The 19,297-nt window shown below is 39.5% G+C and overlaps 1 protein-coding gene and 1 long non-coding RNA gene across 9 annotated transcripts in view; one reads left to right on the plus strand and one right to left on the minus strand.

Moving 5' to 3' along the window:
* pof1b (POF1B actin binding protein) overlaps positions 1–19,297 on the minus strand; it is an 82,155-nt gene that overhangs the window by 688 nt on the left and 62,170 nt on the right. The window contains exons 14-16 of one of the 2 annotated variants that reach the window (XM_069893407.1): positions 16,749–16,813; positions 14,239–14,333; positions 12,814–14,045 (exon numbers count right to left, since the gene is read on the minus strand). In XM_069893407.1, coding sequence (XP_069749508.1) covers positions 14,240–14,333; positions 16,749–16,813 — 159 coding nt within the window. In that variant the 3' untranslated portion in view covers positions 12,814–14,045; position 14,239. Of the gene's footprint in view, positions 1–12,813; positions 14,046–14,238; positions 14,334–16,748; positions 16,814–19,297 lie in introns of those variants that run through there. The other variant, XM_069893408.1, reaches the window with a different exon arrangement.
* LOC138740560 (uncharacterized) overlaps positions 8,419–19,297 on the plus strand; it is a 29,829-nt gene continuing 18,950 nt past the window's right edge. For 2 of the 7 annotated variants that reach the window (XR_011342988.1, XR_011342991.1), the window contains exons 1-6: positions 8,425–8,548; positions 8,840–8,903; positions 9,096–9,484; positions 10,196–10,535; positions 12,774–12,812; positions 18,035–18,103. This is a non-coding gene — a long non-coding RNA (uncharacterized lncRNA). The other 5 variants (XR_011342993.1, XR_011342989.1, XR_011342992.1 and 2 more) reach the window with 5 other exon arrangements.

Consider the following 19,297-nt stretch of genomic DNA (forward strand, 5'->3'; position numbering starts at 1 on the left):
ATAGGTCAGATAGCATTTGTGGGTAGAATGGTTAGTCAATGTTTTGGGTCTGAACTGTTTAGGAAGAGGTGAAATTGCATATATAAAAGGAACAACATCATATTCCCACTGAAGAGCCTTAAACCTAATGACATGAGCATTGATCTTTCTAATTTTGGTTAATTCCTACCTCCATCTGCTTCCACTATTTCCATCTCTTCTTTACCTACTCCTGCATTTTTTTTTCTCTCTCTCTCTTTGTCCAACTTATTTCCCCACCATAATGGCTTCTCCCTTAAGCTGTCTCCACTGTTTCTCCAGCACCCAAGCCTCTGCCCAAGGTTCTATCATATCTGGGCCCCTCCCCAGCTTATTTCCCTTTTATATATGTAATTTTATCTACTCTTTCTTGGTTTTGATAAAGGGTGCAGGCCTGAAACGTTGACTGACCATTTCTATCCATGGATGCTGTCTGACCTGACTAGTCCCTTCAGTAATTCTTTGTTGACTAATGATCACAGCACTATTTAATATTCCAGACTAATTGGCAGTTCCTTTGTAATTGGTGACTGGAATCTGTAATGTAATATAGTCACATTACATGGAAACAGGCCTTTCAACCCACTATGCTTGTGGTGTACCTCAATTAGACACCTACACCAATCCTTTTCAATTCCCCATCATCCCTTCCAAATCTTCTGTCACGTGCCTACACAAGAGGCAATTTACTGCAACTGATTAATCCACTAGCAGATTTATCTTTGAGAAATGGGAGGAAACTGAAGCAACAGGGAAAATCTCATTCTTAGGGAGAACATGCAACTCCACAGTTACCCAGAATAAAATCCAAGTCTCTAGAGGTGTGAGACAACAAAACCAACCCAGTGCATCTCCTAAACGGCAGCATTCCTGCAACTTCCCACCTAGTTTTATGATATAAGAAATGAAATAAAGATTAGAAAGAAAAAGTATGGTTGTAAATGGTATGGTATCAAAAAATCTGTTATTTGCTCCCTCAACAAATAGGACACACTCAGTGCCTTTTGGTTTTGCTTGTCTTTAGTGTTTTTGTCAGATTGGACATTATGTAATGCATGATGACGTCCACCATTCCTTTGCTACTTCCAATGCTCCAGGATGCAGATGTTCTCTTATTGAACTCTAGATGGAGCTCAGAGCAGCGAAGGGTGTAGAATGTGAATATGAATTTGATCAACATGCTATTTGGGAATAATTGCAACATTCCCACCTTGTTCAGGTAAACCTAACTCATGTAAAATGGTCAAATATTCTTTATTTCCTTACAGCACCTGCAATGTGTTCATTCCGAGTAGACGACCAAATGAACCCTGTTATCTGATCCTTCAAAGTTCTTTTGGTGCCTCTAGCCCTGATGGAATGCACACCAGGATACTGAAAGAAATGGTGGAAGTTATAAATGTTTGTGGAACCTTAACAAAATGGAAGTTATAGGTGTTTGTAGAAACCGAACAAAATTATTTGGACTTAGGGCAGGTCCTGGCAGATTGGAAGACGGTAAATGTCACACCACTGTTTTAAAAGGGATCTAGGCAAATGGCAAATAACTATAGGCTAGTTAACTTAACATCTGCAGTAGGAAAAATGCTTGCACCTATCATCAAGGAAAAATGTGACTTCTGGAAATTGTTCCATTGGTACAAATTAAATACATACAGGAAAGGCAGGCCCCTGCCTGACAAATTTACTGTCTTTGAGCAACTAACAAGTGCAGTGGATAAAGGGAAACAGATGGGTGATATATACTTACATTTCCAGAAGGCATGCATAGAGATGGGGGTAATGTATCCTCATGGATAGAGGATTTAACCAATAGAAGGCAGAGAGTTTGGACAAATGGGTTTTCTTTGGTTGGCAATCAGTGGTGAGTGGAGGGCCATAGGAGGCTTGTACTAAGTTATGTATCTAAGTTTCTTGATGGTACTAAATTTAGTAGAAAGCAAATTATGCAAAAGATGCTGAGAATCAGCAGAGGGTTATTGGTAGGTTAAATAAGTGGGCCAAGGTCTGGCAGATGGACAACAATGTTGGTAAATGTTTCTCTACAGCAGCAGCGAGAGCAAGAATTGGAGCGAAGGTGGGGCCGTAAGCACCGGCGAAGGTAGGCACTTGTTGGTTTGTTATTGGAAAATTAACTGCAGCCACAGAAAGGAAGGAGTGTTTAAGTGGAGCGACCTCTGTTGGAGTGACCAGTGTAACAATGGGACTGAAAGGCATTGGCTTGGGAGGCTTCAGTGAAAAGAGGCTGAGGAGGCTGTGGAGAGGTGACAGCAGTCCTCTTGGAAAAAGGCAAAGGTAAGAACCGTCTAAACCAGTCATTCTCAAAGGGTGCCTCGCCCACCGGGGATGGTGGAAAGATCCAAGGCATGCCACATCATAGCCCTTGGCTGCCAGCGCCTTGAGGGTGGCCAGTTCCTTGGCGTCTGCTGACAGGATGCCCTCCGCTCCCTTGTGGCTCCACTGCCACTTCCTCTTGCTTCTGGTCTCTTTGTCCGCTCCACTACCCCCTCCGCCGGGATTGTCAACTTCTTCAGATCTGGGGTTCTTAGCTGTGGTGAGTCCCTTTCTCTGTCTTCTTGCTTGCTTGTCCCACCACTGCAGCTGAAAGCAGTAGGAACTGGAGGAACAAGTGAGCCCCTTTATTCCCTGGAAGCAGATTGAGTGACCCACCACCCCACCTTCACACCTTGGCCACCCAACTCATTTTGTGTTATACACCTCTGCTAAATGCCTGGAACGCCAGCAAACCTGCCCTCCACGACCCACCAAACCCACTGCATGCCTACCCATCGACTGCAGAGCATCGGAATCCTCCAGTGTCTCCACCTGTGTTTGCCCAAACTCACCTCAATCCCTGTCCAGTTTCAAAAAAATTTCTGGCACCTTAACATTTTACCCATTCCTTGGCAGAATTGGGCATTGTCCAATGTTGAGAAATACATATGCTTGTTTATAGTGTTAATTAGTTGTTTTAAAATTCAGTGTGTGTGTGCATGGGCATGCAGGGTGGGGGGGGGGGGGGGGGGAGGGGGAGGGGGAGAGGGAGGACTAAGGATGTGGCCTGGGAGCCACAGCCTGAAAAGATTTGGGAACCACTGGTGTAAACAGTGGGAATGGAAGCCGAGCAGAATGTGGGAAATCTGAGAGCACAAGTTTCCCTGATGACTTCACCTGCAAATAGTACAGGGCCAAAAGAGATGGGGGAGATCTTAAATTCATTTTTTACTTCAGTATTTACTCAGGAAACTGGCACAGCCTTAAGAGAAGTAAGGAAAACAAGCAGTGTGGTTATGGAACCTATACAGATTAAAGAGGAGGAGGTGTTTGGTGTCTTAATGCAAGTAAGTGTGGATAAATTCCCAGTGCCTGACAAGATATTCACGTGGACCTTAATGGAGGCTAGTGTAGAAATTGCAGGGGCTCTGGCAGAAATATTTAAAATGCCCTTAACCACGGGTGTGCCAGAGTATTGGAGGGTAGCACGTGTTGTTCATTTGTTTTAAAAAGGCTCCCAAATCATAGGCTGGTGAGCCTGGCATCTTTAGTAGATAAATTATTGGAAGAGATTCTAAGAAATCAAATATACAACTATTTGGATAGCCAGGGATTGATTCGGGATAGTCTTGAAGAGCTACAGTTGGATGCACTTAGAACATTACAGCACAGAAACAGGTCCCTTTGGCCCTTCTATTTTGTGCCAAACCATTTTTCTGCCTAGTCACACCCAGTCCACAGCCCTCCACACCTCTCCCATCCATGTACTGTCCAAATGTTTCTTAAATGTTAAAATTGAGCCCACATTTACCACATCAGCGGGTAGCTGAATAATTTAGGAGGAAGAGTGAGTGATAGACAAGAACTGTAGGGAGGCAGAAAGATTTGGGAAATCTTCAAAATCAAATCGCAAAGATACGATTTATACAGATCCTGGAATTGTTTATACTGGGAAATATAGTAGATGTAAGAACTAAAATGAGGCTGTCGAACATCAATTATAATTTGTAAAGATCGCATTGGCGGTGGCCAGGAAGTGTATAGTGGATACCTGGAAATCTGATTCCCATCTAGATATGTCCCATTGGAAAGCAGAAATATATGTTTGTATTCTCCTGGAGAACATTACTTATAACCTTAGGAAAAAATAGGATGTTTTTCTAAAACTTTGGAGTCCATATCTTCAACACGTAGGTGTAAAATCTTAATGAACCCCTGCCCTCAGCCCCCTGCATCCGGGAAACACCTGGGATTCCAGGTAAGTTAGGATATTTGTCCCATGGCAGGAGATTGATGAATCCAATGAAACCCTTTTTTTGTCTCTTTTTATTTCTCTCTTCAATTCTATTGACTATTTCTCTCCTTTTTTTGGGGGGGGGGGCAGTGGGAGAGAATTAAGACATGTTTTTTTTTCCTGTTTTTTTTAACTTACTCAAAATCAACATCTAATGTTAAAATTATGTTTATTTATGTAATTGATGAATTTTATGATTTCATGTTGATTTGAAAATATATAAAATAATATAAAGAAAGAATTGTAGGGAGGCAGTAACACCTCAGAGGCAGGAAGGAGGGAGCTGGGTGACGATCAGGAGAGGGCAACGGAACAGGCTGTCAGTGCAAGGTACCCCTGTGGCTGTTCTCCTCAATAACAAGTATACTGTTTTGGATACTGTTGTGGCGGGGAACCTAGCAGATAAAAGCCACAGCAGTAGGTCTTTGGCTCAGAGACTGGCCCTGTGGCTTAAAAGGGAAGAGAATAAACGGGGAGAGCATTCATTGGTGAGAATAGATGAGAGATTTTGTGAAAGGGATCGAGACTCTTGAATGATGTGTGACCTCCCAAGTGCATGTTTAGAGAAGTCTCTGATCGAGTCCATAGAATTTTTAAGAGGAGGGAGGGCATGGTACACGATGTTACCAATTGCATTGATAGAAATAGTGATGAGGTCCTGAAGGGTGAACATAGGGAGTGAGGAGGAAGCTATAGAGCAGGACCTCAAGGTTAAGGGTCTGTCAGATGGAGAACAAGTTCTCCACAGCAGCAGCGAGAGCAAGAGTTGAAGCAAGTTTGAAGCCATTCAAAAGCACCCTGGGTAGCAAGTCCGTGTTTAGGGCGTCGAGGACACAGGTGAGCGGGTTGCTGGGCCCAGGTGAGAGTCTGCAGTCGTGGCTTTGGGAACTCGGATGGGTGGGTAGCTGGGGCCTAGGTGAGGGTCTGTGGTCAATGCATCAGAGCTCAGATGGCTGGGGAACCGGGGTCTAGGCGAGAGACGGCGGTCGGGGCACTAAGAGCTCCGGGGGACGGGTGACCAAGGCCAAAAATAGGGGATTGACTTTTACACGGGATGTATGGAAAATATCAGATTTTTGGGCCAAAAATAGGGGGTTAACTTTTACATGCTATCAACTATTGCACACGTATATATGGTAATTTGACGAGCCTTGTCTCTGGTCTAGAATCAATCCCACACGGCTGAGAGCCTGAATCTCTTCTCTACTACTTCTTCAGATAATTACTTCAGTATTCATTTACATACAGCATCAGTTGCAATCCAGAAATTAATATCTTTGAGATTCTGTTCTTTAATTTTTTTTCCTAACTTCACAACTCTTAGCCACAGGATCTTGGTAATTTTCATTATTCCAATGTAGGTCAATACTTCTAACAGCACACATTCTCTTCCGTGCAAGTCCTACACTGAAAGGCATCCTTCTGGTAAGAGGAAGACTCTGTCCCATTCAGTACTGGTCTACAGATCCAAAAATGTCTGGCCATCATTGATTACCTTAAACTACAATTTTTTTTTTCAAAAGGTTTGATTCCTGAAAAGAAAGTGTGGATTATGATAGACAATTACAAGCTGAACGCAAGTATAATTTTAGATTATATTAGGAAGTTGGAGAAATATTATACAGTACAACTTTGATTATCCGAAATGGGATTCTCCAAAATCCTCCGTTATCTGAAAATTTTTTGAGCCGAACTGACCAGGGACGTCAGGCTCCCGATGGCAACAGCAGTGGATGTTGGGCTCCTGACGCTGGCGGCAGCAGACCTCGGGCTCCTGGCAAGAGCAGGGCCTCGGTGGGGAAGTGTCAGTGATCGGTGGTGACCAGCATTTTTCTGGTGAGAATTGAACATTATTTTAATGCTTAAAAAGCCTTATCTTCTTGTTTATTGGTGTTAAACACTGTTACAAGTGATTTGCTGTTGCTACTGAGCTTTTTTTAAAAATTGACCAATTCTTTGAAACAAACATTTATCCGAAATAAGCCCGGTCCCGACCATTTTGGATAATCAGAGTTGCACTTTATTAACTTTTATTGAATTTAGCATTAAGCACATACACACTACAAATGTAACAGAATGTATTGTAGCTGTTGCGACATTAATGAGATACTTCTGCTGTATTGAATCTTCCTAAAGACAATAAATGCAATTGTTAAGTACACTCACTATGCTATTGCCTGAAGAAAATATGCATCCATGTGTTCAATCTATATCAATGTGTTGCACAGCATCTGTAGATTTGAGCTGCTTTTATAGGCTGTCTGCATCTATCCATAGAAGCATATCCAGGCCTAAGACAACATTTGCATTGCACCTGAACTGAGTGCATGCTCTTGCTTTGTGAGTAATATACCAGTAGACTTAAAACATGACATGAAATCACAAAATAGGTTATAACTAACAAAAGGTACATGATGAGAATTTTTTAAGGTGATTTCGTGCCCAAAATCCATTAGATATGTCCAAAAGCATTCAGGAAGCAAAATCTTCATTGTCCAGTATTATTAATCTATTTTAACAAATGCATTTCTATATTTCCTTTTTTCATCTACCATCTCCCACTGTACTGTTGACATTTTCAAAAGCAGATGCATCGTTATACATGCACCAAAGCTACTTAGAACTGAGTCTTGAGCATTACATGATAGCATAAGTAGCAGACGCAGGAGTAGGCTATTTGCCCCGTCTCATACCTATTCCACCTCAGATCAGGCTGAGCCTCTACTTGATGCTACTTCCTTCTTTTAATCCTTTTAATCCATATTCCTTGATTTTCTTCTTTAAAAATCTGGTAATCTATGCCTTGAATATGTTCATCAACTACACCTCCACAACCATCTCCAGTTGACAATTCTGAAGAATGCCCATTCTCTGTATGGAAAAATGTCTCTTCATTTCATCCTGAATGGCTAATGCATTATTTTAAGGCTGTGACCACCTGTTGAAGACAGGAAGAACCATCATTCCATCCAGTGAAACTGTGTGTGTGTGTGTGTGTGTGTGTGTGTGTGTGGGGGGGGGGGGGTGGGGGGTGGGGGTGGTTGGAATGCATGTATTCAATGAGATCACTTCTCATACCACTAAGGCTGGAGGGCTTTAAGTCCATTGCTCTTTGTGTGACAAACACACTATTCTGGGAATCAGTTTGATTAATTTTCTCTGCAAATTTATATTTTCTTTAGAAGAGAGACTAGATACAAAATCAGTTCCATGAGGCACTTTTGTAAGTTGAGGAAGACATCTCACCTCCTGCACTCAAATCTACTTACAATAAAGACAACAAAGACATTTAACTTCTCAATTGCTTGCTGCACATACATAAAACAAAGTTAATATTGAAGTATCTTTGAATCTCTCTCCAGTGGAAAAATACTCTATTTCCTAACTCACATTTTCAAAATTTCATCTTCCACATGCTTGCTCATTCATGGTAATGAGTTGTACCCTAGTAAACTAAATGATGAAAGGAATACAGTGAATAAATGTGTTGTATATTTCTTGCACTTTAATTTTATGATATCCTGCCTTAATCATAAACTACTCTGGGACCCCAAATTGCAATATTGAAACACTTAAAAAAAAAATCTTGCCCTAACTGTAGTTGAATATTTATTCCCTATCTTTTATATTATCTCTTTCCATACTGGGGTAGTTTAATGGATACTATTAGAATTGTTTCTTTTTAAACAAAAGTATGCATCTGTTTGGCTGCAGCAAGTATAAATTTCAGTGTATACACATTGTACTTGTGCGTGACAAACTCATTAACACTTTTTGTGCAAGGAATTCTCATTTAAAATATGTCATTCATTCTTTGACAATTCAGATTTTTGTTTATAGTTAAAAATAATTTGGGCATTTTACATTTACATATCTCATGCATATCCACGTCGACTTTCCGCATTTTGTGTTTACAAGTTGCAAACTCTGCCACAGAACTTTGTCATCTAAATACTGACTTTCTCCCAGACATGAAAAAATGATGACCAAATATTTGTCATAATAATTGTATGCTTTTTAAGTTTATCCGTGGGATATCACAATGGGTCTACCTAATTAATTTTGCACAATGTGTTGCTAGGTGACTGCAGCATGACACATAACATTCATCATGATAAATGAAATGGGTGGAGGCCTTAGGTGCCACAAGGTGTTTTCTAAAGTAGAGTTGATGAAACCTGTAGAACAGGTTCAGATAATTTTCAATTTTTAAAGCATTCAATGAAGGGTGGAGTGAATTAGGTATTTGAGTATGATAGATATATATTTGAAAAATATGTGGGCAGGTTAAGCTAAGTTAGATGAATATCTTGACACTGAGGTAGTTTAGTTCAGATCATACTGGGTAGAAGAAATAATGTAATTTTACACTGCATAATTATAACACAATTGTGGAATCAATGACAGTGCAGCTGGTGTTCATTGTGCGTTAAAAGATACTCGTAGAAATCTTCAATTATAAAAGATTTTGAAAAATGACATCCATTGTGACTGAATCACTGATTGCAATCAATCCTGTTTTATATCTTTCAGTTATATGAATGAACATGCAATGTCAGAATAATTATTTAAAGAAAAGCTTGTGTTTTAATTTAAGGTAAAATTGATTAACTGCTTGTTCAGTTTATATTTTGGAAAATTCCCCTTGAATTCCATCTATTTTTCAGTAGTTTGCAAATACATGCGGGACTGTCATGTGTAATTCCCCCCCCCCACACACACTCTTGTCCCTTTATCAATGATTCTGTAAACCAAACATTTTTTTACTGCATCTACAGTATATTTTCAGGTGTTCTAGAGAGAATGAGAGAATGCAGCTCTGGCTGGGAGAGAGCAGCAGCGCAACTCGGGCGGGCGAGTGGGGAGAGGGTAAGGAGAGAATGCAGCCCGAAGAGCGTGGAGGCCACCGGAGCAGAGGGCGAAGGGATCCGGGTGCTGAGCTTCACGGCCCAGGAGGATGGAGAGGCGAGCCAGCACCGAGGAGAAGGTGGTGTCGGAGGGCGAGAAGTCGAGGGGATGACGGGCAGCGACCAAGCCCAAGAAGCAGCAAGAGCAGGTGACGGGTAGCTAGCCCCCCGCAGCTGAGCCGGTGCAGAGGGACCAGATGATGGGAAGCAGCCCAACGGCAGCCGAGCAAGGCTGGTAGGAGTCAAACAAGGGCATGGCAGAGCCCAGCAGGTGAGCCTCTTTTTTTAAATGTGGGATTAATTGCTGTCTTTGTCACTCATAATCCCCCACTTAGCTGGAAGTCACTCTGGGAAACAGAGCAATTCAGCTGCGTGGGGGATGATGGGCAGTGAAGATGGCCATTGTTCATTGAGCTGGCTTCAATGCATTGTCATTCCATAAAATGGGCTTATGTTTTACATGAATCTGTACAGCCGTCATTTTATTTCCATAATCCAAATACCATGAAGCGTCTGGTCCCAAGGATCTCGGATAAAAAGATAAGTGTGTGTATTTTTATGTGTATCACAGCATTTTTATACATACATATATCTATTGTGTGTGCATATATATCATAGATAGGTATGTTTGTGTATGTGTATATGCATATATATATGTATGTTCATATATGTATATATCTGTGTTTATATACATTATTACATGCTCTCATTTTCATTTCCACTTGAGTGGGACTGACACTTTAAGAGCTAACAAATCAAGCTGCAAGTTTGGAGAGGACTGTGGCTGACAGCAGACTGGGGTAGTATGTACTAATTTCTCTACATTTGAAGAGAGGAAGTGTTCCAGGGACATAGGTGCAAAGTTGTGTGACCAACATATTAAAGAAACAGTACATTGTTTGATTGGGGCCATTTTAAAGAGGGAAGGAATATTGTGCTGGAGTGCCTTTGTGTGGACAATTTGTTTATTTCTCCCTGTCAGGAGGATTTTGATTCCCACCGTGGCCAAAGGAATAGTCATTTTTGAAAGGGAATTAGTGTACCACATCGTGACCAAAGGAAAGGTAATTTTTGAAGGGGAATTGTTGAACCCAACGTGGCCAAAGAAAATGTCACTTTGGCCCATATTTTGGTTTCTAAAAGCAGAGAACTACTGCATTTGGATCGCGACCATAGTGATGGTCACTCTGGACTGACCCACGTCTGGGTTTTGGAAGGATTGTGAAAGTCACTCATCGGTTCCCCTAGAAAAGGAAAAGGGGAGTTGCGACTACCACTCGCCTAAAAGGACATTCGCTCTGTATGTAATTCGTCAAAGTTTGGTGAGTTTTCTGCAGTCTGTCACCCAGTATCTCCCACCTCATTTGTAATCATTTCTCTGCATCAATTTAAGTGTTCGTGTCAACACTTGATGTCTAAGGATGACTTTGGAATAACTTTCTAGAATTGTGCCTAAGCTGTAATGGTTTGGTCACACGCATTCACACTCTCCGAAATCGGATTCTCCAAAATCCTCATTTATCTAAAATTTTTTAGAGCCGAACTGACCTCAGATTGGAAAAAAAAATTCACCCGACTTGAAATTAGAACTAAGATTGTCCTTGTTTCAGGTAACTCCCCTCTTTCCATTTCTTCTTTACCTTCCCTCATTGACTTGGTAGGGTATACAGATTATAAATCATCTGTTATTGTGCCTCATTCTAGTTCCTAAAATTCTCTGAGGAGCTTAACTATTTTTATGCTCACTTTGACCAAAAGAGTGAGGTCACTTTGAAGGTGGACCTTTTAGTGATGAAATACCTGGTCTCAATCTCCGTCATTGATATTTGGGTCACCCTGAGTGTGAATGTAGAGAAGGCAGTTGGTCCGGATGGCATATCTGGCTGTGTGCTTAGAGCTCATGCAGAACAGCTGGCCGGGGATTTTATGGACATTTTCAATCTGTCCCTAACCCAGGCAGTTGTTCCAATGAGCTTTAAGACTGCTACCATCGTGCATGAGCTGAAGCACTCTACCGCTATGATGCACAATTGAGAGCATGCTAACATATGGTACTTCATTGTGGTATGGGAATTGTATTGCATAAGATCAGGGCACCCCAGCGAGTAGTAAAAACTGCCCAACGGATTATTGGAATCAATTGCCTACCATTGAAAACATCTATAGGGAATGATGTCTGGGTAGGGCGAGAAACATTCTCAAAGATGCAATACACCTGAATCACAAACTATTCACTCTTCTCCCAGACACAACGGATGCCTTCAATCGTGCACCAGTGGGCTCAGAAAGAGCTTTTTTTAAGGAAGTTGTGACTATGTTGAATGGCGCTGAGTGGTTCTGCACTCAAAAAAGCAGTACTTTTAACAGTTCATTGTAGAATAGTGCTGTTGGTTTTAATTGCACATTTTATTATAATGTAATATAGCACTTTTTTAAACTTACGATTGATTATCATATTTCATTGACTGGTTTATTGGTACCATGACAAAGTGAATCATTATAAGTGTGTATGTGTGTGTATTATATGCATATCTGTGTGTATAGATACATGCATAGATGTATGTATGTATATGTATGTGTAGCCTCTGTATTTCTGTTCATGAAGTCTTCTGAGGATACTAATTATTTGGCACATCCTCTCCTGCCTCCTGAAGAATGTATCAGATCTATTGTACATACGATTGGGGATTTTTCTTCATTATGGTGAGAATTCTTCTGTCACCAGCAGTGGAGTTTTAAGAATAAAAATGCCAGTCCCTTTACAATTACTGAACTCACCAGTACGCTTTTCTTAATGATGTTTCAAACTGTTGGTCATCCTAATGTTTGGGTGATGTCTCTTACTATTTTATTCTTGTCTTCAGTCTCATAATGGCTTATTTGACTTTCATTGACACAAATCTGGTCCTCATGTAGAAAAAAATGTTAACTACAGGCTCCAAAGGTGATCAAAAGCTTAGAAGAAAACCTAGCTTTCTTATACCTGGTCCAATGAACTAATTAAACATACCTGAGAACTTACAAACATCTGTGAAGCCAAATACCACAAACATTTATGGTGCCCCGAAATGAGGGGATTCTATAAAAAGTGCTGTAATTTCTTCATGACCAAAAAAACGTGTACAAATAATTAATAGTGTCAACAGATCTTTTGGTGATCTCTGACCAGTTAATGCTTAGGGTAGTACAAAAATGTTCATGATCCGTTACCTTCTTATGTGTAATACAAAATGTGAGAAATGACACTTGTAGTTTATTTACATTTATACATAAAAGCAGTGCAGAAGTTAAGTAGGCTGATTAGTAGTGATGACCTCATTGAAAATTTGGCACTTTGCATGGTGGTGAAGAAGTCATTCATTTGATTTATTTCCATCTTATCCTTAAAATACAGAATTGTAGTGTAAAATATTACTTATAATGGTACGATGGCAGATATGCAATTTATATTAAGGCTTTTGCATAGAATACTGGTGAATGATATACAGCAATTTTTGAGTAATTCTTAAGAAACTAGCACCCCTCATTTTTCAATGTACAATTTTTCTGCTTTTGTAAAGATTTCAAACTAAAGATCAGATAAAACAGCCGGACTAAAGGTAATTCTTATCTTTTTTATTTCGTTTTAAATCCTTGGATACAAATAGATTCATTTGTGGCCTTGGCTGCCTTTTCACGTGATAGCTTTGAAAACATCCAAGCAATACAGAAATGTGTCTACTTGTATTAACTTAAAACACAGTCATTTATAACATCCTTGAGGGTGTAATGCAACGTTAGATTTAAACAATTAGCTAATGTGCAGTATATTATTTAGGGTAACAGTTAATGTCTCCACAGTCAAGCAGAAAGTTGGGTACATACATGGTCACCAATGCTTAATAAAAAGTATTAGCACCATTATTTTAGAGTTGCTTATTGCACTAAAAGCACGCTGGAATAACTTCTTCAGGCAGAAAGGATAAAACCTAAAATGAGCATTGTAGTTAAAATCAGTTTCAGATATGTTTCACTTACAAATATTATGATTTGAGTAGAACAAACTGACAAGCAGATCTTGGTTAAATTAGAATTGGTGAAAGCATTCTGGATACTGCGAGATGCTTAATTTTGAGAGAGCAATCTTTAGTTCATAAATTGCGAATGGTATTTTAAATATAAATAGAATTTAATCTTCTGCATATTTTAAATCTGTCACCAATAAATTCTATACACCTTAATCTATTTCAATGTTAATGAATTAGTCATATACAAATGATAAAATAGCTTCAGAACAAAATGTCATGTATTTTTACTAAACACCCAATTAGTCATTAACAACATTTCTGGTCTTTTGTGCTCATAAACTTAAGTATATTTACATGGAAATGAGAATAATCACAAATAAAAGCAATTCTCTTTTGTGTGCTAAATCAATGTTGTCCAAGTGAAACTGAAATACAGTGTACTGGAAAAACTATACAGAATGAACAAACATCTATCACCATTCAATATACTGAGAAAGAGCACTGGCTCAACAACACTTATGCTTCCATTTTTGGATGATTCTTCTACCATCCACATTTCTTTTTGATTCGAATATGAAATTTAACTTTATATTAGAGTCAAATCTTTTTTAATATTACAAGGTAAAATAGAAAACCCTCACACCTGAAATCTTCGGCAATACAGTAAACAATAATAAAAAGTAGTTTAAAATAAACTGATACAGCCCCTCCTCCCCTACAAAAATCACATTTTTGGCTAATCAAAGACAAGAAAGGACTCCGTAAGATATGTATGTTGAGTAACATCCGACGCAGTAGTGGTCTTCGGTATGCTGAAAACACGACCTAACAGGAAAGTTTTATGAGAGATTATTCCAGAGTTTTGTCCTTGCTGAGAAAATACAAGGTACCAGCATCTTCAACATAAACTCTTTTAAAATGTTAATTTTGTCTGTAAAAACTTTCTAAGAATACATTAGTGTTCTGCTGGTTACATAACTGAGGAGCTACATTAAATGTACCCATTTTTGTTACTTACTTCAATGTCTGTCAATGAAAATAGTCTTTAATTCTTTACTTGGTGAAGAAATTTTATTATCTTTCAAAAGGCCCAGAATTGGGTAGTCAAAGTACCTGCATTGTAAACAAAAAATGTAAAATTACCCTTCCAAAGCCAAAGACTCAAATTCACATCTCGAGCACGGAAACAGGAATAGCAATTAAATATTAACCTTTGAATTAAACACATTGATTGCAGTGCAATGCACCAACGTACTAGAGAAACTCAGCTGATCATGCAGCATCTATAGGAAGTGTTACAAACATTTTGGGCTTGACCCCTTCATCAAGGTATGACTTGTACCTTGAATTGAAACGTTCATTGCTCTTTACTTCTTATAGATGGTGAGTGAGCTGTTGAATTTTTCCAGTACTTTTGTGCATTGCACTTAAATAAGAGCCAAAACGACAGGTTAATATTTAACACAGGACTTGGTATCAATCAATATTTGAAGGAATTATTCTAGTTACCATATTTGATGGCATATAAAACCCACAGGCATGTATACACCTGCCCCACACCCATTCAGCAAGGAATATGAAGACATTTTATTAAGTGTATTTATGGGTAAATTGGTGACTGGGCCTGCACCACTAGCACTGCTGGCAGGGGCCGCCGTGATCGGCCTTCTCACCAGGGAAAGTAAGCACAGGTCACCTGAGGGAAGGTGGCCCACAAAGCTGCAGGCTCGATTCCTGAACAGCGGCAGCGCCTCCGTAGGCTTCTTGAATCTGGACAAGTAGCTGGTGACCAGCTTTGCATTCAAGACCCAAGGGATATTTTTGAGCCAATTTTGGGGGGGGGGGGGAAATGGGTCTTATTTGCCATCTAATATGGTAGTTTTTTCCCCCCACTGACAAACGTAAGCAGAATCATAATGTCTTCTCTGAGCCTTGATCATAATTCTGTGTTCACCAGGACAACATTATGAAAGTACTGCCACTGGTCGTTTACATTCAATTATAACATCACTATTTTATGCAACTGTTAATGATTTTTTTAAAAATCACAAGTAAATTGTAACTCCTAAATACCTTAGTTTTGCTAATGTTGAGTGCAACGTTGTTGTTGTAAACCACTCAGCTAGTTGATCTATCTCACTAATGTACACTTCCTCGTTGTCATCTGTGATTCCTTTCTCAAACAGTCAAGTGTGCACATTCCTTGTTTTCTTTCTCCCTCTTTTCTTAAATAGCAGGATGTCATTTACCACCTCCCTATTCCTGGGAACCTAGGGGGTCTAACAGCATGAGAAGAGGTTGTCCTGTTGCCACAACTGGAGCTGGTGGGGTTGTTATCCCATTCTAAACCCTCTGTGGCCCAAGGAAGCCATTATCATTACTATGGCTGGGCAAGTTTATTTTATTTCCCTATGGTCACATTTATCCAGTGCAATCTGATTCAAAAGCCATGTCTCTTGTAAGGTAAAACATCATGAGATGGGAATGTGTAAGGAGTTACCCTGTACAGGGCTGTAACAAGATGTGAATGCATCCTTGTACTTACAAGATAAGAGAGACATTGATGGATTGAGAGGCAGGAAGCTAGCAGGGAAAGGATAGCAACAGTTTTAGTCATTGGACAAGTAATGATATGATGATGTTCTAAGCACGTATCCAAGGGTATAAAAAATCACCATTTTGCTGATAACGGCAGAATGCATTCTCCGACTAACATGGTTAGTTGCAAGTGTTACAATCCGGTAATAAAGAACAAAGAACCCTGATTTCGACTCAGTCTGGTGTTTGTCTCACTCATTCATGAACAAAGCAGACCTAACACTCTAAGCTAGTCCATGTGAACTCAAGATCTCATGCTACAGTCAAAAAGACATCATAGAGGCTGATACTAATCTGAGGCACAGGTACTTCAAACTCAACTGCCATAAAATGGAACAGTTGCAACAATTATTACATAGTATTACCAATTAGCGTACTTAATAAATAGGGTGGCATGGTTGGCATAGCAGGTAGCACAACACCTTTACGGTGCCAGAAATTGGGACGGAGGTTTGAATCCCGTGCTGTCTGTAAGGAGTTTGTACACTTTCCCCGGGGGCTCTAGTTTCTCCCACTGTTCGAAACATACCAGGGCTGTAGGTTAATTGGGTGGCATGGGCTCTTGGGCCGAAATGGCCTGTCACCATTTAAATTTACCTATTAACTGGTCATTTGTAATTTTTTTCTTTGTTCCTCTAATTCAGTGAGATGAATGATTGAAAATGGAGCCATTGAACTAGTCACATTTGCAATCTACTGAGTTCTTGTACATTAGCCATATAGCCTTGTCAGTGAAATATCCCATGCACTTTTTATTTCATAGCTAGTGACAACTTCCAGTATTTTTATTTCACCAAGATTACGATTATTTTGGCTGCAACTAATATCAAATTCTAATTATCACAGAATATCAGTTTTGGAAAGAAATAATTTTTAAAAGGACCTTCTAAAATCTTACACTTTCTAAACTACAGTTAATGTTGATTTTACCGTCTTGTGATGATCGTGTGTTTCACATTGTTTGCCCCAGATGATGATTTCAGTCTTTGGATTTCCTAAAAGATTAAAAGTTATCAAGAGTTCATTTTTTTGGAATTTTGACCATAACTGTTCATACTGGAGCACTCTCAAAATATCAGTCCAATGTTTAGCAGGTCATATTCTCCTTAGATTGAGAACTGTCAGTACATAAAATCTTGTCATTGAACTTCCTGCTTTTGGAACCTCTTCTGTAAAAAAATTTGCAGATGTGGTCCTGGCAATTTTTCCTGAGCAAATAATATCTGACCATCTTATGATGTTAGTTATGTTTTCCAAACTAGGCTGTGGCAGGTGGGAATACATCCTTTTACAGACATGCCAGAGAATGACCCTTTTTAAACAGAAAGCCAGGTCGTCTCATTGATAGTCAATGCACTTCAGCAAATTTTGAGTGTGATTTCTTAACAACAGATACTCAGATAATGGAGGTTAGTGGCTCAGAAGATCAATGAAATGGGTGTCAGTAGCAAGAGTTGATGAGTAGAGAAACTATAATGAACAATAGCACCTCTGGAGGAACAAAATAGATAACATGGTGTAGTGTGGATTGTGGGGGTCACGTGGTCTTTGAGTTCCAGACAGATTGTGGACTCCCCAGCTTATTGCACTTTAAAAGCCCGCCATGTGAAGCCGACTGGTCTCTCTGCTCCTTGGTTCTGACTACATATGTGAACTTGTGGCCATTGTTGGAGGAGTCGTTAATAAGGTGTGCACTATACTTAGTGCAGAACCATAGTATTGTGTGAGAATAGTTAGTATTGAGCCGCACCCCATTGGTATGGGAAATTGGGAGTGTGTGTTGGAGTCCCTGCCTTGCAAGGATGTATTAGTAATTGTATTTTATAGCACGTGTGTAACAGAGAGAGAGAAGGTGCCCACTGGTATCGGAGATTGCTGTATCCGATGTGAATGACTATGTAGTTTTAGTATTGTGTTGCTTTATGTCTTCCTGCTATGATATCCCCATGTGTTCAATAAAGAGCATTCTTTTTTGTCAGCTTGTATCTGGACTCGCTTCTGTGAACCCAATGAAGGTGACTTAAATCTCACATAACAGTTGAGTACAGTTTCTTGCTTTCACAGTGGACTGTCAGAGTTGATCAGATCTGTCATCTTTCTAGTCATCAGATATGGTTTGGTTAATGCATCTAATAATCAAAAAGCATTTTGCACTGTTTGGGCAAACAGTAATGGCATCTGATTTACATGCATTAGATTTTTTTTTTGCCAAACAGATTCTCTGCCAGGGGCCCTAATGGAACCAACCCCTTTGACTAAATCTCGAAGAATGCCACAACCACCAGGTAAGACCCACTTTTATGTTCTCAAAAGCTACATATTGCAAAGAAGTATATACAAGTGATGTCAAATGCTCTTATGGCACTACACTTCTGAGAGAACACTTCATCAGGAGTCTCCCACTATTCTGAGAATGGCCCTCTGAAACCAAGTGTTTAGTTATGCCTGAAGCACCTCACCAATGGTTGCAATAAAAAGGCAAAGAATTTTCACAGTCTTATGGTAGCTCTGCTAGAAATGAAGATTATTCTATTGGCGACATGATTAAAAGAGCAATTCTGGCTGGCATTGGCATAATTTTTACGCAAGGATATTTCTGCAATCGAAGTGACGCAGATTGACATTACTGCAGTATTCCACTATGTTTAAAAGGCCGATTCCCCAAACTTAACTTTTATTTAACCTTTTGCAAAATCTATATATTTTTCCATTCTTGGTAGAGCTAATGAATGCATTTGAGATTACAAAAAGCCTTAATGATAAATGAGATTACACTCAGCATTTGTTGTTGAATGGTGACTGAAATTACATGCCTGGGCCATAGCATTGCACTCATTAATAAATTAGAAGGCACACATCAAGACAGCTTCCTCGAATATGGCCTAGTCAGGTTTGTATATTATGTCTATAATCTGCTGGTATATCCAGATCCCAGAAAATGGAGATTAAATGTCACATTACCAACTCTTATTATCTTCATTTATGGGCTACAAAGATATCTGCTTACCTAAATTATTAATCAATAACAGGAGAATTTCTTTTCACCCAATCAAGGCAGGAAATCCACTGCATCCCAAATAGCCACTAATTAAGTAAAGTTTTTTTCTTTGATCTTGGTGAAAGCACTATTTTCATCAGGCCTGGAGCTCAAATAAGAATAATATTTCCCCAGTGAGGTTGTAAGAGACTGACTTAAAATTTTAATTTATCATCCTGAAGGAACCTTCAGTTGGCAGCTTATCGATAGATGTGTTTAATATCTAGTTACAGACAGACACGTCTGGAGGATTGACAAATATCAAATATTATACAAATACTGCTTACAACTACCAGAATGTAGGATGCAGCTTTACTGATATTATTGCCTTAGCTTGGTTGGTCAAAGCTTGATAATCACACACTAAAGACTAAATGAAGCAAGCAGAAGTATTTTCCAAGTAAAAAGTGGTTTGCATTAATCGCCACAGTGGATCCATACA

Source organism: Narcine bancroftii, chromosome 8, assembly GCF_036971445.1.
Source record: "Narcine bancroftii isolate sNarBan1 chromosome 8, sNarBan1.hap1, whole genome shotgun sequence".
NCBI lineage: Eukaryota > Metazoa > Chordata > Chondrichthyes > Torpediniformes > Narcinidae > Narcine > Narcine bancroftii.